This window comes from Entelurus aequoreus, linkage group LG17 (assembly GCF_033978785.1).
Source record: "Entelurus aequoreus isolate RoL-2023_Sb linkage group LG17, RoL_Eaeq_v1.1, whole genome shotgun sequence".
In the NCBI taxonomy this organism is placed as follows: Eukaryota; Metazoa; Chordata; class Actinopteri; order Syngnathiformes; family Syngnathidae; genus Entelurus; species Entelurus aequoreus.
In genome coordinates, this window is record NC_084747.1 from 12,325,807 (window position 1) to 12,350,594 (window position 24,788).

Consider the following 24,788-nt stretch of genomic DNA (forward strand, 5'->3'; position numbering starts at 1 on the left):
CGAGGGAGGTGGGGGTTGGGTTGTGGGTGTTGGGGGTTAATTGTTCATATGTCTCTGATTTGCACATCAATCAGTCTGATGAGTAAAAGTTGGCAGTTTGTTATGCAAACAGTTACCCAGCATCACTTATGCATGTCGCTTAAGTATCCACAGCCTGTAGAATTGTGCGAATGACCGCTATGAATTTTCAAGTCAACTTGATACATCTCAACTTTGCAGTGAAAAAGGGTGTAGTGCAGGTTTTTGAGCGTGCACAAACTTGACACATGAGGCCCCAGGTCCCTGGACTGAAGAAGGAGTAACCAAGCACTTGAAGCATCATCTATCTTACTGTTCAGGAAGGTTTCAGATACAGAGAAGACATGGGGTCATGAATAGACAAGATTATGCTCCAAATAATCCAAGTTTGTATGAATACCTCAGATATTTGTGAAAGAAGCAGTGAGGAGGTCCTGGGTAGGGTGGATGTCACCACATATGAGCAACATACCACAAACTAAACAGCTAAATGGTTATTTTCCCTTGTGTGTTCTCATGTGTTTTACTACGTCGGCATTATGTGGGAACCTTTTACAGCATACTGAACAACTAAATGTTTTTTCTCCAGCGTGTGTTCTCATGTGTCGACACAAGGAGCTCTTATGAGGAAAGCTTTTACCACAAACTGAACAATTAAATGGTCTTAGTGCAGTGTGTCCCCTCATGTGTTCCGTCAAATTCCTCTTAACAGAAAAGTCTTTGCCACAAACTGAACACTTAAATGGTTTTTCACCTGTGTGTGTTCTCTTGTGTTCAGTCAAATTGCTCCTAAAAGAATAGCTCTTGCCACAAATTGAACAACTAAATGGTTTTTCTCCTGTGTGCGTTCTCATGTGTTCAGTCAAACTCCTCTTAGTAGAATAGCTTTTGCCACAAACTGAACAATTACACGTTTTTTCTCCTGTGTGTGTTGCCATGTGTTCAGTCAAATTCCTCTTAACAGAATAATTTTTACCACAAATCAAACAGTTAAATTTTTTTTCACCTGTGTGTGTTCTCATGTGTTGCGTCAAATGGCTATTTCGAGAAAAACTTTTGCCACAAACTGAACACTTCAATGGTTTTTCTCCTGTGTGTGTTCTCATGTGTTGAGTCAAACTATTTTTACCAAAAAAGCTTTTGCCACAAACTGAACAACTATATGGTTTTTCTCCTGTGTGTGTTCGCATGTGTTCAGTCAAATTCCTCTTAACAGTAAAGCTTTTGCCACAAACTGAACACATAAATGGTTTTTCACCTGTGTGTGTTTTCATGTGCTGAGTCAAATTACTCTTACCAAAAAAGCTTTTGCCACAAACTGAACAAATACATGTTTTTTCACCTGTGTGTCTTCTCATGTGTTGAGTCAAACTCCTCTTAACAGAAAAGCTTTTGCCACAAACTGAGCAGCTCAAACATGTTTGACCTCTCTTCTTTGAAGAGCATTCAGAGTGTTTGTTGTCAGTGTGAGTCCTCATATCACCTTCACAGTCTTTATCGCTGCTCAAAGGTTCTTCAACCTCGTCTTTAGCCTCACTATCTGATAGTGGAGCTAAGAGGTTGTCTACTTGTGGTTTCTCTTCATCATCTTCAGTCTTCACAGAGATAATACTCAGTGGAAACTTGGTGTAATCAGCTTCCTCTCGTCCTAGAAGACACTCTTCCTCCTGAGTGATCCAGAGTTCCTCCTCTTCATTTTTAATGCAGGGTGGTTGTGGAGTCTCCTGCTTCAAAGTGGAGCTCCCCCCTAACTGAGGGGAAACTTCTTCTGGATCACTGATCAGCTGCTGGACGTCTGCAAGACACAAACAACAAAGACACAATTTATTCTATTTATTTATTTCTAATAAAGTACTGCGGTACTAATCAATTAAAATCGGTACTATACCACCTTTGAAAAGTACCGGAACCGTTCTTTTATCTGAATGCTGCTGTGTGGCGGTGACTACAGAGCCAAGGCGCATGATGTTGAGTGTGTCAAAACGCACACACAAAGTGCATACAAGCAATAACATGGTGGAGAGGAAGAAAGGCAACAAAGGACAATTCTACTGGTTAATAAAGAGGGTGCGTGAAGTGCAATATGGAGGTATTTGGGCTTCTAAACTAACAATAAAGGTGACACTTTAAACAGGGAGCCGCCGCTCTGCCACGGTTGCTTTACACCTTTCCTGTTTGTCGGCTCCCAGACCGTGGTCGAGGAGCGCAGGGGAGACGTTCCCTCCAGGGCCCATGTTTTGTCGGGGGTAACACTGGGTCCATAAAGCTCCGCTCTTTGGTCGGAAGGACGAGGCCGTCGATTAGTTACAACTTGCTCACTTTATTTATTATTTCCACAGGGCACAACCGGACATCCACCATGCTATTAACACTCCTGCACATGCTGCCACTACCTCTCCTTACTTGCCCACTCACTTACTCATGTCACTCACCCCACATACTGCCACTCTTAAAGGTGCACACACACATACGCTACTCTCACAACAGCTGCTTTAAAACACGCCTTGCCAAATGTGGTGATTAGTATTACCACCTTTGCTTCAGACTTAGGTCAACATTTAAATAATAAGCATTCAGATCTGCACAAGGAGTTTAAATAGTGACAGGTATAATGTAGTTGTTACACCTGTCCTGCTGCTCTCTCTTTACTCGCCCGCTCACTCACTGACGTCACTCAGACAACACGTTGACATTCTCACAAACACACATACTACTCTCATAAGTTAACCAGCTCCCCTGCTGTGCACATGTAGATACGTAGACGCGCACACAGCTGCTTGGCTTGATGCCAAATATTAGCACAGTTAAAACTGCCCAATTAGCAGTCAACTAATGCAAGTGAAATGACTACATTTTGTAACAAATTCACACAATTTGTGTTTTGTCTTTAATAATAATATCTTATAATAAATACAAATATTTAGCATTTCAAAATAACATCCATTTGCTGAATGGCGATATATATCTCGATATTTTTTCCATAAAGTAAAAACAAAACACAAAACAGCCCTAGTTACTTGAGGTACTAAGTTTGTCATTCTTATGACTTAGTAAGTCAATATATTGACGTAGTAATTTACTAAGTCAAAATAATGACAAAATAATGACTTACTAAGTCAAAATAATGACAAAAAAATGACTTAAGTCAAATTAATGAGTTACTGTATGTAAGCGTTTGCAATACGCGTTTGAAAAACAGAGTTAAAAGTGGGGCCACATGCTGACAAATGCTCAACTCATCATGCTTAATTTATTACAGCATTTGGGAAGCCTGTAGTTGATTTTTATTATGTAAATGTTATATTTTCATCAACATGTGATAGCAGGGACCCTGCCATTCAATACTAGGCTGCTACATTACTAATGATTAATGTAACTATAGCTGAAAAAATAGTACAATAGCAATAGGAGAGACTATTCGTCCCTGAACACCATGGAGTTCATGTAGGCTTTATGATGCAGTTACATTAATATATAAACTATCAGAGACAGCTTCACGAAACTCTTCGTTTAACATAATGTCATTTTTTGCTGCTTCAACACAGCTCAATTAACAGAGAAAAGGGTAAAGTGAAATAACTTAGTTGTTAACTGTAGGTCAATAATGCTTGTCTTTCTCTCAGACGGACAGGGCTTTGCTGTCCGTAACACACACACGCACACACACACACACACACACACACACACACAGTGAGCTATCGTTACGCTAAAAGCGAATTAGCCTTCACTCCAAGGACTGCGAGCGAGCTGAGCTGCCGCTTATGTTTTTTAGAACGTCAACGGGCTCATAGTGATGTTACTAGTAGTTTAGTAGTTTTGGGAGGTGTTTATTATAATTTGGGGCGAGTCCGCTGCATTATGCTAACCTGCTAAACACCTTTCTGCTCACCCCACCGTCTCTCCTCTCTGCCTGCCTGTGCCATGCGCTCTGAATACGCACTGCTGATTGGCTGTTACCGCTCTGCGTGTAACCAATCAGATGGTTCTGTGGGTGGGACAAGGCTGGGGGACAGCAGCACAGCAGAGAGAGACGTACTGACATGGCTTGTTAAGGCGTTAGTTTATGCGGTGGCTGCGGGAAACCCTGAATGTAGTGTAAGATTTTCTGTTAAAATAAAGCCAATATTGACATTTTTCATAGTTCCCTTTATTTGGAGAAGTATCTATACATTTAGTACCGATACTGGTACTAAATTGTTGGTATTGGGACAACCCTAGTGTGTAGTGTTTCATGGCCATTCATTTAGTGCCTTGCCAGAATGATGGATCAATGTTTACATGACTTGGCATAGACTCAGAAAAGCTAAGCTAGAATCACAGAAAGTAGAAAACTTTTGCTTCGATGGACATTAGGATACTACAAACTAACAGTGGGGAAAAAGTCAATATTGAAATAAATTGAAAAACTAAGAAAGATCATATATATCTCAAATAAGACTGTAGTTAAGAAGTAGAGGACTTTTTAGATATTAAATGCAAGACATTTGATCCACTTTCTGTACAATTGCAATGATCATTGTATTTACTTTGTTTTTTACACAATTTGTCCAATAAATTATTACTGGCATCTCATGTACGTATAAACTATTATTTTAAGCTATTTTTTACATTTTTCAGTGACTTTGTAAAAATCGCAGTAAAACTTCATGTCACAATATTACAATAGACTATTGTATCGTGACTCAAGTACCGGGATACATAGTTTATTGTGAAGTCCTTTCCAATACCTCGTCTAGGGCTGGACAATGATGGCAAAACATAATAATCACAATTATTTGGAGTGATTTTGGAATCACGATAAATAACACCATTATTTATTAATTTGAAAACGTAAAAACAGTACCACCAAAACTAAATTTTAAATATAATCTAAAAGAACAACCAGATATACATTAGTAACAAATACATTTATAACAAATAAACAAATAAAATAACAATCACAGTAACAATAAAATAAATCTATTATAGCAGTATTTTTTAGTTTTTTTTCCCCAGCCTTGGATTAGCAGTCTATTTTCTCTCTTTGTAGCGTTTGATGGACGCTACGTCACTAAATGTTTTGAAAAATAACTAAGCTACAGGAATCACTACGGGTTCAAAAAGGAGCGAGGCTAACGCCACGCTACTGGGAACTGTCGTTAAGCTACATAGTGTCGCTGATTCTAACTCGTAAATAAAAGCTAGCAAAAGTCAGCTAACAATGCAGGTAATGGGGATGCACTCTATTTCGCCTATAAAAAAACTAAGAAATATCCAAAAGCTTCCAGCAACTTTTTATATACACGCTGTAAGTATATATGTACTGTAATAACAGGCACATTCATAATAACATGTAATATTTACATATTTTCATCATTGTTTATCATTTTAAGCAACCAGCGGCACATTATTTTCACAGACGCATCACAACGTTCGCTATTTCCTTTAACAACACCACCAACTATTACAAATAAAGGCAGACTTCATGAGTGCCATCAAAGAATACTTTGGGACAAATTATGATCCAGAACCTTATATTTTTTAGCCTGAATATAAGGAGGATGAGCTACAAGTTTTAGAAGCTGACTGATAAGCAGATCAAGCAATTAGCACCACTGCTAAGTGCTAAACAAAAAATACAAAGTATGAACATAACTAATTTCTGTAGAAACTGCCCAAATGCTGAAACTGAACTGAAATGCTGATGGAATAGGGCTGGGCAATAAGGCAAAAAAAAATTATCACGATTATTTTTTGCATACCATCCGTTCTCTATTAAAGGCCTACTGAAATGAAATGTTTTTATTTAAACGGGAATAGCAGATCCATTCTATGTGTCATATTTGATAATTTCGCGATATTGCCATATTTTTGCTGAAAGGATTTAGTAGAGAAAATTGACGATAAAGTTCGCAACTTTTGCTCGCTGATAAAAAAAAGCCTTGCCTGTACCGGAAGTAGCGTGACGTCAGAAGAGGTAGTATTCCTCACAATTTTCCTTTGTTTACAATGGAGCGAGAGAGATTCGGACCGAGAAAGTGACGATTACCCCATTAATTTGAGCGAGGATGAAAGATTCGTAGATGAGGAACGTTACAGTGAAGGACTTGAGAGGCAGTGATGGACGTATCTTTTTTCGCTCTGACCGTAACTTAGGTACAAGCTGGCTCATTGGATTCCACACTCTCTCCTTTTTCTATTGTGGATCACAGATTTGTATTTTAAACCACCTCGGATACTATATCCTCTTGAAAATGAGTCGAGAACGCGAAATGGACATTCACAGTAACTGAACATGTAAATACATGGTTAATATTTTTCAGCTTGGCAAAGCTAAAAAAATAGAAGCTAACCTAGCTACGTAGCCAACGTGATAGCATCAGTCTCAAATGCAGAGAGAAACCAAATAAAAAAAACCCTGACTGGAAGGATAGACAGAAGATCAACAATACTATTAAACCATGAACATGTAAATACACGGTTAATATTTTTCAGCTTGGCGAAGCTAAACAAAATAGAAGCTAACCTAGCTATGTAGCCAACGTGATAGCATCAGTCTCAAATGCAGAGAGAAACCAAATAAAAAAAACCCTGACTGGAAGGATAGACAGAAGATCAACAATACTATTAAACCATGAACATGTAAATACACGGTTAATATTTTTCAGCTTGGCGAAGCTAAACAAAATAGAAGCTAACCTAGCTATGTAGCCAACGTGATAGCATCAGTCTCAAATGCAGATAGAAACCAAATTAAAAAAAACCCTGACTGGAAGGATAGACAGAAGATCAACAATACTATTAAACCATGAACATGTAAATACACGGTTAATATTTTTCAGCTTGGCGAAGCTAAAAAAATAGAAGCTAACCTAGCTACATAGCCAACGTGATAGCATCAGTCTCAAATGCAGATAGAAACTAAATTAAAAAAAAACCCTGACTGGAAGGATAGACAGAAGATCAACAATACTATTAAACCATGAACATGTAAATACACGGTTAATATTTTTCAGCTTGGCGAAGCTAAAAAAATAGAAGCTAACCTAGCAACGTAGCCAACGTGATAGCATCAGTCTCAAATGCAGATAGAAACTAAATTTAAAAAAACCCTGACTGGAAGGATAGACTGAAGATCAACAATACTATTAAACCATGAACATGTTTTTTTGATTGATTGAGACTTTTATTAGTAGGTTGCACAGTGAAGTACATATTCCGTACAATTGACCACTAAATGGTAATACCCGAATAAGTTTTTCAACTTGTTTAAGTCGGGGTCCACTTAAATTGATTCATGATACAGATATATACTATCATATATACTATCATCATAATACAGTCATCACACAAGATAATCACATTGAATTATTTACATTATTTACAATCAGGGGTGTGGAGGGGGGGGGGTATGGACATCAAGTAGTGGACATAGAGAGAGAGAGAGAGAGAGAGAGAGAGAGAGAGAGAGAGAGAGAGAGAGAGAGAGAGAGAGAGAGAGAGAGAGATCAGAAGGCATAAGAAAAAGAAAAAGTATCTGCATTTGATTGTTTACATTTGATTATTAGCAATCCGGGGAGGGTGTTAGTTTAGGGTTGTAGCTGCCTGGAGGTGAACTTTTATTGCGGTTTTGAAGGAGGATAGAGATGCCCTTTCTTTTATACCTGTTGGGAGCGCATCCCACAGTTAATACACAGTTAATATTTTTCAGCTTGGCGAAGCTAAAAAAATAGAAGCTAACTTAGATGCGGCGGCGGGCGTTGTACGCTTTTGACGACACCCCGGCCGCAATCAGAGTCTGCAAGAAACATATTTCCCCAAAGTTACGTACGTGACATGCACATATCGACACGCACGTACGGGCAAGCGATCAAATGTTTGGAAGCCAAAGCTGTACTCACCGTAGTGCGTCTGCTATCCTGCTCAAAACACAACACAACCTCCTGGTGTTGGTGTTGCTGTAGTCCGCCGCTCCACCGATCGCACCTACAACTTTCTTATTTGCAGTCTCCATTGTCCATTAAACAAATTGCAAAAAGATTCACCAACACAGATTTCCAGAATACTGTGGAATTTTGTCGAAGAAAACAGAGGTATTTGAATTGGGTCCAAACACTTCCCTTGACCTCGTGACGTCACGCGCATACGTCATCATACCGCGACGTTTTCAAGCGGAAGTTTCCTGGGAAGTTTAAAATTGCACTTTATAAGTTAACCCGGCCGTATTGGCATGTGTTGCAATGTTAAGATTTCATCATTAATATATAAACTATCAGACTGCGTGGTCGGTAGTAGTGGCTTTCAATAGGCCTTTAACATCACTTTTTTTTTTTTAAATTAAAGGCGGATTGTCCCGTGCAGGATAATAGCGAGTACAGTTGCATCCCTGTACAAAAGTTTACTTTTTATTAGGGATGTCCGATAATATCGGCCTGCCGATATTATCGGCCGATAAATGCGTTAAAATGTAATATCGGAAATTATCGGTATCGTTTTTTTTTTAATATCTGTATCGTTTTTTTATTTTTTTTTATTAAATCAACATAAAAAACACAAGATACACTTACAATTAGTGCACCAACCCAAAAAACCTCCCTCCCCCCATTTCTTTCTGTTATCAATATTCTGGTTCCTACATTATATATCAATATATATCAATACAGTCTGCAAGGGATACAGTCTGTAAGCACACATGATTGTGCGTGCTGCTGGTCCACTAATAGTACTAACCTTTAACAGTTAATTTTACTCAGGTTCGGTGGCCACGGATGAAGCGCTGGCTGTCCAAAGCCGGTACCCGGGGTGGACCGCTCGCCTGTGCATCGGTTGGGGACGTCTCTGCGCTGCTGACCTGTCTCCACTCGGGATGGTCTCCTGCTGGCCCCACTATGGACTGGACTCTCACTATTATGTTAGATCCACTATGGACTGGACTCTCACTATTATGTTAGATCCACTATGGACTGGACTCTCACTATTATGTTAGATCCACTATGGACTGGACTCTCACTATTATGTTGGATTCACTATGGACTGGACTCTCACTATTATGTTAGATCCACTATGGACTGGACTCTCACTATTATGTTAGATCCACTATGGACTGGACTCTCACTATTATGTTAGATCCACTATGGACTGGACTCTCACTATTATGTTGGATTCACTATGGACTGGACTCTCACACTATTATGTTAGATCCACTATGGACTGGACTCTCACTATTATGTTAGATCCACTATGGACTGGACTCTCACTATTATGTTGGATTCACTATGGACTGGACTCTCACACTATTATTTTAGATCCACTATGGACTGGACTCTCACTATTATGTTAGATCCACTATGGACTGGACTCTCACTATTATGTTGGATTCACTATGGACTGGACTCTCACACTATTATGTTAGATCCACTATGGACTGGACTCTCACTATTATGTTAGATCCACTATGGACTGGACTCTCACTATTATGTTGGATTCACTATGGACTGGACTCTCACTATTATGTTAGAGCCACATCTGCGGCCCTCGCCAAGGTTTCTCATTGTCCCATTGGGTTGAGTTTTTCTTTGCCCTGATGTGGGATCTGAACCGAGGATGTTGTTGTGGCTTGTACAGCCCTTTGAGACACTTGTGATTTAGGGCTATATAAATAAACATTGATTGATTGATTGATTGACTTGCATATTTGATAAATGTTAGTTGTAAAGGTTATCTGAGGTGACAGTTAATCTTATTCAATTTTTTGTATGTTGCACCAGGCAGGAGAAGCAGAGTGTAGGAGAAATTGAGCTAGCTGAATCAGGAGAAAAAGAGAGAGAGGAGGAAGGCAGCCAGGAGAAACCACACCCCAGAGATGAGACTGAGAAAGCAGTTGCCACAGTGGTAGAACACATCAGACTGGGGGCAAGGCCGAAAAGCAGTGTCCACAATGTTGATGTTTTTTTTTAATGATACCCAGAATCCCTTGCAGTACTAACTCTTCCGGGGCGCTACAATATAAAGCCCCCGCTACCTCCTACCCCCACCCACCCCAACCTCCTCATAGTCTCTCTCAGGGAGAACATGTCCCAAATTCCAAGCTGCTGTTTGGATAGATAGATAGATAGATAGATAGATAGATAGATAGATAGATAGATAGATAGATAGATAGATAGATAGATAGATAGATAGATAGATAGATAGATAGATAGTACTTTATTGATTCCTTTAGGAGAGTTCCCTCAGGAAAATTAAAATTCCAGCAGCAGTGTACAGAATTGAGATCGAATTTAAAAAATAAAAAGTAAATAATGGGGGTATAAATGGAAACAGAATAGAAAAATATTACAATAAGAATACAAATAAAAAGCAACAATGAAAATAAAAATATAACAGTAAAATAGGAATATAACAAGAGAAACTAGGCAGTAGTGACCATGTTATGAAAAAGTATTGCACTGTTATTGTTTTGAGGCATGTTAAAAAAAATAATGCACTTTGTGACTTCAATAATAAATATGGCAGTGCCATGTTGGCATTTTTTTCCATAACTTGAGTTGATTTATTTTGGAAAACCTTGTTACATTGTTTAATGCATCCAGCGGGGCATCACAACAAAATTAGGCATAATAATGTGTTAATTCCACGACTGTATATATCGGTATCAGTTGATATCGGTATCGGTAATTAAGAGTTGGACAATATCGGAATATCGGATATCGGTAAAAAAGCCATTATCGGACATCTCCAATTTTAACTAATTGAAAAACATGCACCTGGGTATAGCTTGATTGGCAACACTAAATTGGCCCTGGTGTGTGAATGTGAATGTTTTCTGTCTATCTGTGTTGGCCCTGTGATGAGGTGGCGACTTGTCCAGGGTGTACCCCACCTTCCGCCCCAATGCAGCTGAGATAGGCTCCAGCGCCCCCCGCGACCCCGAAAGGGACAAGCGGTAGAAAATGGATGGATTTAGGTCTAGTGACGCCCCTGACACAAACACACACACACGTACACAAACACACACACAGGATCGCGGTCAATAAAGGCGGATTCACGCAGGACTATAGCAAGTATCGTTGCTTGCCTACTGTTTACTACTGCGGTAACTTCTAACAGACATCTCCGCCATTTTGGATCGAGGTAAAAATGCTAACAGCTTCTTTGTTTACATTGTTCAACAAAGTCGGCTGATTTCTACTTTTAGGGCTTGGAATTCAAACAGCTTTCAAATGAGGGAACGCAACACACTCACCTTCATCTTCGCTTTTCAGATTGTTCTCCGTTGGTGGCGCTGATTCTCTTTCATGTTCTCTTTTAGCGGACGTCGCCATCTTAGCATAGCAGTAGTCGTCCATCTTCTATCACGTCTTCAATCTTCACTTCAGGTAACACGCCATCGCTCCACAATCAAAGTCCGTTTCGTGGGCTTAAGAGAAGGCGAATAGTTCAGGTATTTGATGCTATTTTTGAATCTATAAGATCGTAAATGTGAAACTTCTCCGGGAAGCCACGTCGCTTAGTCCGCCATCTTGGACTTTCCGCTTTACTACTGTTCGATGTGTTTGCGCATGCGCCAGAGGTTTGCAACTTCCGATCGACAACTGCACTTTAAAAAATAAAATACCTTTTAAATAACTAACGGCTCCTTTCATCTGTTCTTACATTTCTGGCTCATAATTGAAGTGCTCCTTATCGCAAAAACATTTTTGATATCAAAATACTTTGGAGATAGAAATTAAACAAGGTTGTATTCTGTCTTTTAGTGGGTTCAAGCAAACGGCAAGTTGTTTGACAAAGTAAGTGTTGTGAAAGTGTGAAACTCACACTACCCCAGTATACATTTACAACATTATAGCATTTCACCCTTTTGAAAATACAAAAACGTTTTTTCCTCTTGACTTTTATCAGTAATATCCTCATTGAACGATGACTTGTACTCGACCTCGGACCAACTGCACTCTGTTGAGGGGGCTAAGCGTCTACGCAGATGCACACAGAGACATTTTTTGACGGAACTGGCCCCATCCCAGAACACCAGTCAGTTGGCTCTTGTACTTTTGAGATGACTCCTATTATTTCTATTTTTTCCAACTCTTCCCTCACTTTGCCCATTAAAAGGAATAGGAAAACATCTCCGCGTTGCTAGTAAAAATGGATCTGCATCAGGTTTGAGCTTGATGGGGTGTGGCTCCTTCAGCATCCCTAGAACTTTGCAGTTTGTGGTAAGACTCAGCCATCATTCCCTTGTCGATGCTGTCTGTCTGCGAAACAAGGTTGAGTTGAACGCTGAGTAGTCTGCTTAGCAAAGCTACGCAGCCCTTTTATGACATATACCGCTCCCTGAATCACCTGTTCTCCTAAATATTGCTACCAAAAAATAATAAAATCCTAAAATGTTGAACATTATGAATAGGTTTTGAAAAACACACTTGCTAAAACACTGACAAACTGAGTAGTGAAAGAAAAGGAAACAGAAAAAGCCATTGAAAAAAGTAATTGGGTGAGCAGGTTTGAGTCTGGTTTAACATCATTTTAATGAATAAATGAACAAATGTAGTAGGAGTACCCTGCTTATCATGATGTGTACTAATGCACACATGTACAATTGATTCAACTTGGAAAAACTTAAATCCACAATACGCATATTAAACATGTGAACATTACAAAAATAAGAAAACTATCAATATTCCTACAATGTAGTGACAGGCAATTAAAAACATTGTGTTAAATATTTTAAAAAAATATGCGGATTAAACATTAACATTATTTACCCAAGGCATGCATCAAAAATTTTGTAAAATGAAAAATAAACTAAATATATTTTCCTGAAAATCTTACAATGATAAAAAGTACACATTTAAAGTTTAAAATGGTAGTATGGGAAGATTTGAAAAACTTTGGCATTAATAGCTTTTAACATTTACCATTCATGTGAAACTAATTGTTCATCTTTTTAACTGCAGGATGTGGCTTAAAACCTAAACTAAACCAAACAGTAAACAACATGACTTTAATATTATTTGTAGTATTGTTAAAACTAGTGTTGAACAGTATATTTTAATGTTGGTAAAAAATATATAAACTGTTGGCGGTATTTGAAATCGAGATATATTTCAGAAACAAAGATAGACTTATTTATAACTTCCTTAGTTTGACTATGATATAAATTAAGACTAAATGTAGCATTCTTGAAAATAGTGGGCAGTGTTAAGTATAAACTGAAGGAATGATGAGAAGTCATTGCATGATCAATTGTCTCAGCATCATCCAACGATGGGGAGCGTGGTTGCATTCAATGAAGGATGTGACTGTTCCCATTCCTACGACCCAGCACATTTTATCTAATTAATGGGATTGCACGCATGCTTATATGACTGCTTCTATTTTTCTTTCATTGTTACCTCAATCAACAGCTGTCAAGATCAGTTTTAGACTACAACAGACAGGAGGGTGGGGACCCCCACACCCCCCATTGTAGGGCTTTGATAACATGTCATCTTTATCTCAATTCACTGAAAATTTGATAAAACAGACCCCCTATTTTCCTGTTAGAAAAAAGCCCTTACTAAGGATACGAGACCCCCTTCAAGTCTACACACAGTGAATATAGCTGCGATAAATTCATATTGAATATAGTAAATATATAGATTATTGTTTTCACATCTTTCGAAGGCCTGTCAAATTAAATACATTAAATATTTAGCGGTGAAATAGACTCATCTTTCATAGATTGATCTGTCAAATCATAGCCAGATGTCAGAAGGCGGGACATATACACCGGAAGTCCGGAGGCGGGACTTACATTATTTTTTTTATTTTTTTTCATATTAAATTTATATGACGTCATCCCTTTTTGACAAAGTATATCCTATATTCTCTACTATAAACACAAATAACAACTTAAGAGGCTGACAGTATTGCAGTAAATCACACACTTTCTTGACATTTTCACAGAAGACAATCATTTTCACAGAACTATATCAGTGTGCAGTGTCCCATGCTGCATTTTAGGTGAAGTGAATTATATTTATATAGCGCTTTTCTCTAGGGACTCAAAGCGCTTTACATAGTGAAGTTAAGTTACAGTTTTAAACCAGCGTGGGTGGCACTGGGAGCAGGTGGGTAAAGTGTCTTGCCCAAGGACACAACGGCAGTGACTAGGATGGCAGAAGCGGGAATCGAACCTGGAACCCTCAAGTTGCTGGCACGGCCACTCTACCAACCGAGCTATACGAGTGGGGTTACTAATTGGTTATTTTACTCCTGTTGGGTGGAGGGGGAGGAGTCACAGCCCCACTTTACTGTGTACCTCTTGCTTGGTATACTTGCTTGTATGAACTATTTGCTTGCCTAACAGAATTAGAGAATTAATATTGCGACTTCCAGTGGACACATTTAGAACAGCAGTTTCTTTCATTAAAACAACAGCTGAATTTTACACTTCGCAAACTCATCTTGTGGGCCGGATTGAACCTGTTATGCCCGAATGTCGAGGAAGGTGGGGGTTGGGTTGTGGGTGTTAATTGTTCATATGTCTCTGATTTGCACATCAGTCAGTCTGAGGAGTAAAAGTTGGCAGTTTGTTATGCAAACAGTTACCCAGCATCACTTATGTGTCGTCAGTTTTGATACATGTCAACTTTGCAGTGAAAAAGGTTGTAGTGCAGGATTTTGAGTGTGCACAAACTACACATGAGGCCCCAGGTCCCTGGACTGAAGAAGGAGTAACCAAGCACTTGAAGCATCATCTATCTTACTGCTCAGGAAGGTTTCAGATACAGAGAAGACATGGGGTCATGAGTGGATAAGATTATGCTCCACATAATGCAAGTTTGTATGAATACCTCAGATATTTGTGAAAGAAGCAGTGAGGAGGTCCTGGGTAGGGTGGATGTCACCACATATGAGCAACATACCACAAACTAAACAGCTAATTGGTTACTTTCCCTTGTGTGTTCTTGAGTGTCTTACTGCAGCTGCATTACGCGGGAACCTTTTACAGCACACTGAACAACTAAATGTTTTTTCTCCAGTGTGTGTTCTCATGTGTTGCCACAAAGAGCGGTTATAAGGGAAGCTTTTACCACAAACTGAACACTCAAATGGTTTTTCACCTGTGTGTGTTCTCATATGTTCAATCAAAGTGCTCTTAACAGAAAAGCTTTTGTCACAAACTGAACAACTAAATGGTTTTTCACCTGTGTGTGTTCTCATGTGTTCAGTCAAATACCTCTTAGCAGAAAATATTTTCCCACAAACTGAACAATTACATGTTTTGTCACCTGTGTGTGTTCTCATGTGTTCAGTCAAAGAGGCATTTCGAGTAAAGATTTTGCCACAAAGTGAACAATTACATGTTTTGTCACCTGTGTGTGTACTCATGTGTTGAGTCAAATGGCTATCTCGAGAAAAGCTTTTGCCACAAACTGAACAATTAAAAGGTTTTTCACCTGTGTGTGTTCTCATGTGTGGTGTCAAAGAGCTCTTTCGAGAAAAGCTTTTGCCACAAACTGAACACTTAAATAGTTTTTCGCCCATATGTGTTTTCATGTGTTGAGTCAAATGGCTCTTTTTAGTAAAACTTTCAGCACAAACTGAGCAGCTCAAACATGTTTTACCTCTCTTCTTTGTAGAGCATTCAGAGTGTTTGTTGTCAGTGTGAGTCCTCATATCACCTTCACAGTCTTTATCGCTGCTCAAAGGTTCTTCAACCTCGTCTTCAGCCTCACTATCTGATAGTGGCGCTAAGAGGTTGTCTACTTGTGGTTTCTCTTCATCATCTTCAGTCTTCACAGAGAGAATACTCAGTGGAAACTTGGTGTAATCAGCTTCCTCTCGTCCTAGAAGACACTCTCCCTCCTGAGTGATGCAGAGTTCCTCCTCTTCCTTTTTAATGCAGGGTGGTTGTGGAGTCTCCTGCTTCAAAGTGGAGCTCCCCCCTAACTGAGGGGAAACTTCTTCTGGATTACCGATCAGCTGCTGGACGTCTACAAGACACAAACAACAAAAACACACTTTCTTCTATGTACTGTATGTGTGTGTAGTAGGGTTGTACAGTATACCGCTACTAATTAAGAATCGTGGTACTAATCAATTGAAATCGGTACTATAGCACCTTTGAAAAGTACCGGTACCGTTCTTTCATCTGAATGTCGCTGTGCGGCGGTGACTACAAAGCCGAGGCGCATGATGTTGAGTGTGTCAAAACGCACACACAAAGTGCATACAAGCAATAACATGGTGGAGAGGAAGAAAGCAACAAAGGACAATTCTACTGGTTAATAAAGAGGGTGCATGAAGTGCAATATGGAGGTATTTGGGCTTCTAAACTAACAATAAAGGTGACACTTTAAAAAGGGAGCCGCTCTGCAAGGGTTGCTTTACACCTTTCCTGTTTGTGGGCTCCCAGACCGTGGTCGAGGAGCGCACGGGAGACGTTCCCTCCAGTCCCATGTTTTATCGGGGGTAACACTGGGTCATTAAAAAGCGGTTAAAAAGTTAAAAGCAGTTTAAAGTCTCATGCTGGGTTAAAAGCCAGTGAATAAAAATGGGTTTTAAGAAGGGTCTTAAAAGTAGCCAAAGAAGGGGCCTGTCTCACATGGAGAGGGAGACCGTTCCAGAGTTTGGGGCCCGCAACAGAGAAGGCTCTGTCCCCTCTAAGCATGCGCTTTGATTTTGGTACCTCCAGGATCAGCTGACCTGAAGGGACCGAGTGGGGGTATAGAGGTGGAGCAGCTCAGAGAGGTAAGGTGGGGCAAGACCACGTAAGGATTTAAAAACGAGTAAGATTAAAATGGACTCTAAAAGACACAGGCAGCCAGTGGAGGGAGGCTAAAACAGGAGTAATGTGCTCTCTTTTTCTTGTGTTAGTTAGAAGTCGGGCAGCTGCATTTTGGACCAGCTGCAGACGTGAGAGGGAGGATTGACTAATTCCAAAATACAAAGAGTTAAAGTAATCCAGCCGAGATGTGATAAAGGCATGGATTACTGTCTCACACTGTTGCCTAGAAAGAAGGTTTTTAACCTTGGCCAGCTGACGTAAATAAAAAAAAGCTGGCTTTCACCACTGTGCCAATCTGACGCTCCAATTTAAATTCACTGTCAATACAAAAGCCCAGGTTGGTGACCAATGTTCCCTCTAAGGTGCGCGCCTGTGCAATTGCGCACTGCTCAAGCGTCCTCTGCGCACGGCAAATCTATGCCACGCACAAAATCAAATAAAAAAATAAGCGCATAACAATTTTCGACACGACAGAGAAACCAGTTTTCGTCATCCTTGTTCAAACATTGTAACGTCTGTCGAGACGCTTTGAGGACATGAATTCCATCGATCACTTTACTGAGCAAAACACTTTATTGTCGGCCATAAACACATCACCAAAACATTAGTAAAAAAAATGATATCTAGCAAAAGTGGGCATTTTCTGCAGTACAAACCAGACCAAAAGCAACTTTGTTATATCAGCAGCAGCCGCTCGCTCTTTCACACTTGCGCCAACACATATGGCACTTAGCCCGTGATGCGTTTACAGCCACACAAAAAGTCGAACAACTCCAACACCACACATAAAGTGTCATTCCAGGTCGTTACACTGATTTACCAATCAAATGTGTGCTTATTCTAGTGTCATTTATTACAAATCTTAATTTATAAATATTAATCATGAAATGCTGTTAGTATATTAAATAAATACTAATAAAAATATATTTTTTACAAACAGGAAGTTGCAGGAATGTACACATGATCCCCTGCTTACATCTCATTGTGCAACATGTGAGTGTTTTAATGGGAACTAAATGCAATGTCTGAAAGGGGTACACATTATTTCCAAAGCAGGACCTCCACCCAGACAAAAAATACAAGTACACAGTTCATGAAAAACAAAATTTGTTGTTATTGTCATTGTAAGTGGGCCTAAACACTTATATTAGAAATGGAAATGACTGCTGTCATTTGATTATAATAATAAGAGAATGTTGTCTGTCTATCTGTGTTGGCCCTGCGATGAGGTGGGGACTTGTCCAGGGTGTACCCCGCCTTCCGCCCGAATGCAGCTGAGATAGGCTCCAGCACCCCCTGCGACCCCGAAAAGGGACAAGCGGTAGAAAATGGATGGATGGAGATTGAACTTGTTATTTAGTCAGGTTTGGGACAGGTGTGCTGCTGGTGTAGCCACAGTGTGCACGTCTGATGTTGCCCACATGGGCTCAACTGAATGCTCAGGGAGTTTTTGCATTTGCTCACACACATGAACAATTAGAGGGAACATTGTTGGGGACCATGGGCTTAAAGGCCTACTGAAAGCCACTACTACCGACCACGCAGTCTGATAGTTTATATATCAATGATGACATCTTAACATTGCAACACATGCCAATACGGCCGGGTTAACTTATAAAGTGCAATTTTAAATTTCCCGGGGAACTTCCGGTTGAAAACGTCTATGTATGATGACGTACGCGCGTGACGTCAATGGTTGAAACAGAAGTATTCGGACACATTGTATCCAATACAAAAAGCTCTGTTTTCATCGCAAAATTCCACAGTATTCTGGACATCTGTGTTGGTGAATCTTTTGCAATTTGTTTAATGAACAATGAAGACTGCAAAGAAGAAAGTTGTAGGTGGGATTGGTGTATTAGCGGCTGGCTGCAGCAACACAAACAGGAGGATTTTGAGGTGGATAGCAGACGCACTATCCGATGCTAGCCGCCGACCGCATCGGTGATCGGGTGAAGTCCTTCGTCGCTCCGTTGATCGCTGGAACGCAGGTGAGCACGGGTGTTGATGAGCAGATGAGGGCTGGCTGGCGTAGGTGGATAGCTAATGTTTTTAGTATAGCTCTGTGAGGTCCTGTTGCTAAGTTAGCTTCAATGGCGTCGTTAGCAACCGCATTGTTAACCTTCGCCAGGCTGGAAAGCATTAACCGTGTATTTACAGGTCCATGGTTTAATAGTATTATTGATTTTCTGTCTATCCTTCCAGTCAGGGGTTTATTTCTTTTGTTTCTATATGCAGTTAAGCCCGATGCTATCACGTTAGCTCCGTAGCTAAAGTGTTTCGCCGATGTATTGTCGTGGAGATAAAAGTCACTGTGAATGTCCATTTCGCGTTCTCGACTCTCATTTTCAAGAGGATATAGTATCCGAGGTGGTTTAAAATACAAATCCGTGATCCACAATAGAAAAAGGAGAGAGTGTGGAATCCAATGAGCCAGCTTGTACCTAAGTTACGGTCAGAGCGAAAAAAGATATGTCTTGCACTGCACTCTAGTCCTTCACTCTCAAGTTCCTCATCCACAAATCTTTCATCCTCGCTCAAATTAATGGGGTAATCGTCGCTTTCTCGGTCCGAATCGCTCTCGCTGCTGGTGTAAACAATGGGGAAATGTGAGGAGCCCTTCAACCTGTGACGTCACGCTACTTCCGGTACAGGCAAGGCTTTTTTTATCAGCGACGAAAAGTTGCGAACTTTATCGTCGATGTTCTCTACTAAATCCTTTCAGCAAAAATATGGCAATATCGCGAAATGATCAAGTATGACACATAGAATGGATCTGCTATCCCCGTTTAAATTAAAACAAATCATTTCAGTAGACCTTTAACGTGCAAAGCCAAAGGGCCAAAGTCAACAGAGGGGAGCTCACAGGTACCACTAGGTCCAAACACTATTACTTCTGTCTTCTTTTCATTGAAATTTAAGAAATTTAGGTCCATCCAGGCTTTGATATAATCAAGACAAGCAAGTAGTGGCTGCATTGAAGAAGCATAATTTCGCTTTAACGGAAAATAAATGTCCTCTGATGTGAACTCCACTGCCTTCTTCAAGCTAACAATCATGGCGCCTCTTTCTTTACATTGTTGAAAAGTCGGCAAAGGTCTCTTATTTAAGGCCTTGAAATAGTTTTCAAATGACAAAACTTCAAGTCACTCACCTTCATCTTTCGTCTTTATCTCCGTTGGTGATTTGCTGGAAGTTGGTGGCGCTGATTCTCTTTCATGTTCTCTTTTAGCGGACGTCGCCATCTTAGCATAGCAGTAGTCGTCCATCTTCTATCACGTCTTCAATCTTCACTTCAGATATCGCTCCAAACTCAATGCACGTTTCGTGGCTTTGGAAAATACCAATTGAGATATTTGTTGCTATATTTGCTGTGAATCATATGACTTTAAGATCATGAATTCGAACATTCTCCGAAAAGCCATAGTATGCAGTCTTCGTCTTTTTGCTTGGCTTGAAGTACATTTGCGCATGCGCTAGAAGCAAGCAACTTCCGTTTCCTACTCGACATCATTTGTTTTTCAAAATAAAGGCATTTTGGTTGGCAATAGTATCTGAAATAAAATTATCAACAACTACTCTTTGAAAATAAAAAATATATATATATACAAGCACGTGCAAAGACATTTTCGATGGCTGTTGTTCAAACCAGAAAAAGGGCATACATCGAAGATAAAAATCATACATTTTAAACACTACAAGAAACACAGAAATATTTTTCAACTTACTTAGTTGTTTTAGTTAAAAACCTTTAGAAAGTCAAATCATTACTCTGAATAAAGAAGAAAAGCACTAAGAGTGTAGATCTCCACCAGGACCAATCCTATTGTTCACGTGCTACTAAATTGTGTGCCATCTCATGTGTATCGTGTGCTGGTATGACAATAAACTTCCATGAATCCTGTAAAACACCAGACAGTTAGTAATATGGTTTCACATAAAAATGTTGGTGAAACTGCTCATTTCTACCTAGCGATAGGTGGCGCTAACTGTAGTGCTAATCACTCACCAGCAGAAAGCCCTCATCACACTGCTAATCAATAACTACCATCTTAGGCACTTAACATCACTAATCGCCAGTTAACAGCTATCATGCTAAATGTTAACTATCTTAAATGCAAACATGAAAATAAGACACATTAACGTCTTTCTCCGTTACAAACATCTTTACCCAAACCAGGGGAGTCAAACTCATTTTAGCTCAGGGGCCGCATGGAGGAAAATCTATTTCCACGTGGGCGGGACGGGTAAAATCATGGCATGATAACTTAAAAATACGACTACGACAATTTCAGATTTTTTTCTTTATTTTACTTCGGCCCAAAATAGAACAAGCACATTCTGACAATGTACATATCACAAATAATCCTCTTGACAAAACACTTCAAGTTAGTTAAACATTTAGAGGAAGAAAATGGTGCATTTTCAAAAACACCTTGAAGAACACAATGAATTTAGACTTAATTTCAGTGTTTCTACAAAGCAATTAAACTTTAAGTCACAACCCATCTAGGATTGAACAAAAAACTAAATAAAGCATGAATAAAAACTATTCTATGTATCAACTACCTCATTTGTCATTTCCACATATTAATCCTGTGCTAACTCAACAAACCATACAAACTGAGGTAGAAACTATTCAAGAGTGTTGAGTTACTTCCTGTCTTCTAGACATAATGTGTATTGATAGAAAAATAAAAGCTGTGCAATGTGTGAAAATTTTCAACAAAGCACAATTAAAAAGTTAAAAGACTGACAGTATTGCAGTAAATCACACACTGTTCACTTTCTTTACATTTGCACAGAAGACAATCATTTTCACAGAACTATATCAGTGTGCAGTGTCTCATGCTGCATTTTAAGTGGCGTTACTGATTGCTTATTTTACTCCTGTTTTACGTTGGGTGGAGGGGGAGGAGTCACAGCCCCGCTTTACCGTGTACCTCTTGCTTGGTATACTTGCTCGCCCCGGTATAAACTATTTGCTTGTCTAAAAGAATTGTTATTGCGACATCCAGTGGACACATTTAGAACAGCAGTTTATTTCCTTAAAAAATGCAGCTGAATTTTAAACTTTGCAAACTCATCTCGCGGGCCGGATTGAACCTGTTATGCCCGAATGTCGAGGGAGGTGGGGGTTGGGTTGTGGGTGTTGGGGGTTAATTGTTCATATGTCTCTGATTTGCACATCAATCAGTCTGAGGAGTAAAAGTTGGCAGTTTGTTATGCAAACAGTTACCCAGCATCACTTATGCGTCAACATCAGTTTTGATACATCTCAACTTTGCAGTGAAAAAGGGTGTAGTGCAGGTTTTTGAGCGTGCACAAACTTGACACATGAGGCCCCAGGTCCCTGGACTGAAGAAGGAGTAACCAAGCACTTGAAGCATCATCTATCTTACTGTTCAGGAAGGTTTCAGATACAGACAAGACATGGTGTCATGAGTAGATACGATTATGCTCCAAATAATGTAAGTTTGTTGAATACCTCAGATATTTGTGAAAGAAGCAGTGAGGAGGTCCTGGGTAGGGTGGATGTCACCACATATGAGCAACATACCACAACCTAAACAGCTAATTGATTATTTTCCCTTGTGTGTTCTCATGTGTTTTACTGCGTCTGCATTACGTGTGAACCTTTTACAGCACACTGAACAACTAAATGGTTTTTCACCTGTGTGTGTTCTCATGTGTTCAGTCAAACGGCTCTTAATAGAAAAGTTTTCACCACAAATCAAACAGTTAAATGGTTTTTCACCTGTGTGTGTTCTCATGTGTTGAGTCAAAGACAAATTTCGATAAAAGATTTTGCCACAAAATGAACAGTTACATGTTTTTTCACCTGTGTGTGTTCTCATGTGTAGAGTCAAACGGCAATTTTGAGAAAAACTTTTGCCACAAACTAAACATTTAAATATTTTTTCACCTGTGTGTGTTCTCATGTGTTGAGTCAAATGGCAATTTTGAGAAAAACTTTCGCCACAAACTGAACACGTAAATGGTTTTTCACCTGTGTGTGTTCTCATGTGTTGAGCCAAATGGCTATTTTGAGAAAAGCTTTTGCCACAAACTGAACAATTAAATGGTTTTTCATCTGTGTGTGTTCTCATGTGTTGAGTCACATGGCTACTTCGAGAAAAACTTTTGCCACAAACTGAACAAATAAATGGTTTTTCACCTGTGTGTGTTCTCATGTGTTCAGTCAAAGAGCTATTTCGAGAAAAGCTTTTGTCACAAACTGAACAATTAAATGAATTTTCTCCTGTGTGTGTTGTCATGTGTTGAGTCAAATTCCTCTTAACAGAAAAGCTTTTGCCACAAACTGAACAATTAAATGTTTTTTCTCCTGGGTGTGTTCTCATGTGTAGAGTTAAATGGCTATTTTGAAAAAAGGATACGCCACAAACTGAACAATTAAATGGCTTTTCTCCTGTGTGTGTTCTCATGTGTCGAGTCAAATGGCTATTTTGAGAAAAACTTTTGCCACAAACTGAACAAATAAATGGTTTTTCCCCTGTGTGTGTTCTCATGTGTTCAGTCAAATACCTCTTAACAGAAAAGCTTTTAGCACAAACTGAGCAGCTCAAACATTTTTTACCTCTCTTCTTTGAAGAGCATTCAGAATGTTTGTTGTCAATGTGAGTCCTCATATCACCTTCACAGTCTGTATCGCTGCTCAAAGGTTCTTCAACGTCGTCTTCAGCCTCACTATCTGACAGTGGAGCTAAGAAGTTGTCTACTTGTGGTTTCTCTTCATCATCTTCAGTCTTCACAGAGAGAATACTCAGTGGAAACTTGGTGTAATCAGCTTCCTCTCGTCCTAGAAGACACTCTCCCTCCTGAGTGATGCAGAGTTCCTCCTCTTCCTTTTTAATGCAGGGTGGTTGTGGAGTCTCCTGCTTCAAAGTGGAGCTCCCCCCTAACTGAGGGGAAACTTCTTCTGGATTACCGATCAGCTGCTGGACGTCTGCAAGACACAAACAACAAAAACACACTTTCTTCTATGTACTGTATGTGTGTGTAGTGGGGTTGTACAGTATACTGCTACTAATTAAGTATCATGGTACTAATCAATTGAAATCGGTACTATACCACCTTTGAAAAGTACCGGTACCGTTTTCTCATCTGAATGCCGTTGTGCGGCGGTGACTACAGAGCCGAGGCGCATGATGTTGAGTGTGTCAAAACGCACACACAAAGTGCATACAAGCAATAACATGGTGGAGAGGAAGAAAGCAACAAACAACAATTCAACTGGTTAATAAAGAGGGTGCGTGAAGTGCAATATGGAGGTATTTGGGCTTCTAAACTAACAATAAAGGTGACACTTTAAACAGGGAGCCGCCGCTCTGCAAGGGTTGCTTTACACCTTTCCTGTTTGTGGGCTCCCAGACCGTGGTTGAGGAGCGCAGAGGAGACGTTCCCTCCAGTCCCATGTTTTGTCGGGGGTAACACTGGGTCATTAAAAAGCGGTTAAAAACAGTTAAAAACCGTTTAAAGTCTCATGCTGGGTTAAAAGCCAGTGAATTAAAATGGGTTTTGAGAAGGGTCTTAAAAGTAACCAAAGAATGGGCCTGTCTCACATGGAGAGGGAGACCGTTCCAGAGTTTGGGGCCCGCAACAGAGAAGGCTATGTCCCTTCTAAGCGTGCGCTTTGATTTGGGTACCTCCAGGATCAGCTGACCTGAAGGGACCCGGTGGGGGTATAGAGGTGGAGTAGTTTAGAGAGGAAAGGTGGGGCAAGACCACGTAAGGATTTAAAAACGAGTAAGATCATTTTAAAATGGACTCTAAAAGACACAGGCAGCCAGTGGAGGGATGCTAAAACAGGAGTAATGTGCTCTCTTTTTCTTGTGTTAGTTAGAAGTCGGGCAGCTGCATTTTGGACCAGCTGCAGACGTGAGAGGGAGGATTGACTAATTCCAAAATACAAAGAGTTAAAGTAATCCAGCCGAGATGTGATAAAGGCATGGATTACTGTCTCACACTGTTGCCTAGAAAGAAGGTTTTTAACCTTGGC

General features: G+C 39.9%; 3 protein-coding genes across 3 annotated transcripts; all 3 read right to left on the reverse strand.

Annotated features, from left to right (window-relative positions):
• Nucleotides 1–16: 16 nt before the first annotated feature.
• LOC133632395 (zinc finger protein 501-like) lies at nucleotides 17–11,516 on the reverse strand. Its single transcript, XM_062024800.1, has 2 exons — nucleotides 11,240–11,516; nucleotides 17–1,813 (listed from the first exon to the last, which is right to left on the reverse strand). Exons 1-2 carry the CDS (start codon nucleotides 11,340–11,342, stop codon nucleotides 513–515), a joined length of 1,404 nt encoding a protein of 467 aa, XP_061880784.1. The 5' UTR covers nucleotides 11,343–11,516; the 3' UTR covers nucleotides 17–512.
• A 1,169-nt stretch (nucleotides 11,517–12,685) lies between these two features.
• LOC133632423 (zinc finger protein OZF-like) lies at nucleotides 12,686–20,204 on the reverse strand. Its single transcript, XM_062024830.1, has 2 exons — nucleotides 19,923–20,204; nucleotides 12,686–15,974 (listed from the first exon to the last, which is right to left on the reverse strand). Exons 1-2 carry the CDS (start codon nucleotides 20,035–20,037, stop codon nucleotides 14,926–14,928), a joined length of 1,164 nt encoding a protein of 387 aa, XP_061880814.1. The 5' UTR covers nucleotides 20,038–20,204; the 3' UTR covers nucleotides 12,686–14,925.
• A 1,161-nt stretch (nucleotides 20,205–21,365) lies between these two features.
• On the reverse strand, nucleotides 21,366–23,734 carry LOC133632433 (zinc finger protein 135-like). The gene has a single exon (XM_062024840.1). The coding sequence runs from the start codon at nucleotides 23,416–23,418 to the stop codon at nucleotides 22,351–22,353; it is 1,068 nt and encodes a 355-aa protein (XP_061880824.1). The 5' UTR covers nucleotides 23,419–23,734; the 3' UTR covers nucleotides 21,366–22,350.
• Between the last annotated feature and the right edge of the window lie 1,054 nt (nucleotides 23,735–24,788).

Coding starts and splice junctions, on each gene's coding strand:
- LOC133632395 (XM_062024800.1), bottom strand. CDS start 11,342: ATGGACGACTACTGCTATGCTAAGATGGCGACGTCCGCTAAAAGAGAA. Junction 1,814..11,239: donor TCTGAAAAGCGAAGATGAAG/GTGAGTGTGTTG, acceptor TGTGTCTTGCAG/ACGTCCAGCAGCTGATCAGT.
- LOC133632423 (XM_062024830.1), bottom strand. CDS start 20,037: ATGGACGACTACTGCTATGCTAAGATGGCGACGTCCGCTAAAAGAGAA. Junction 15,975..19,922: donor GATAAAGACGAAAGATGAAG/GTGAGTGACTTG, acceptor TGTGTCTTGTAG/ACGTCCAGCAGCTGATCGGT.
- LOC133632433 (XM_062024840.1), bottom strand. CDS start 23,418: ATGAGGACTCACATTGACAACAAACATTCTGAATGCTCTTCAAAGAAG.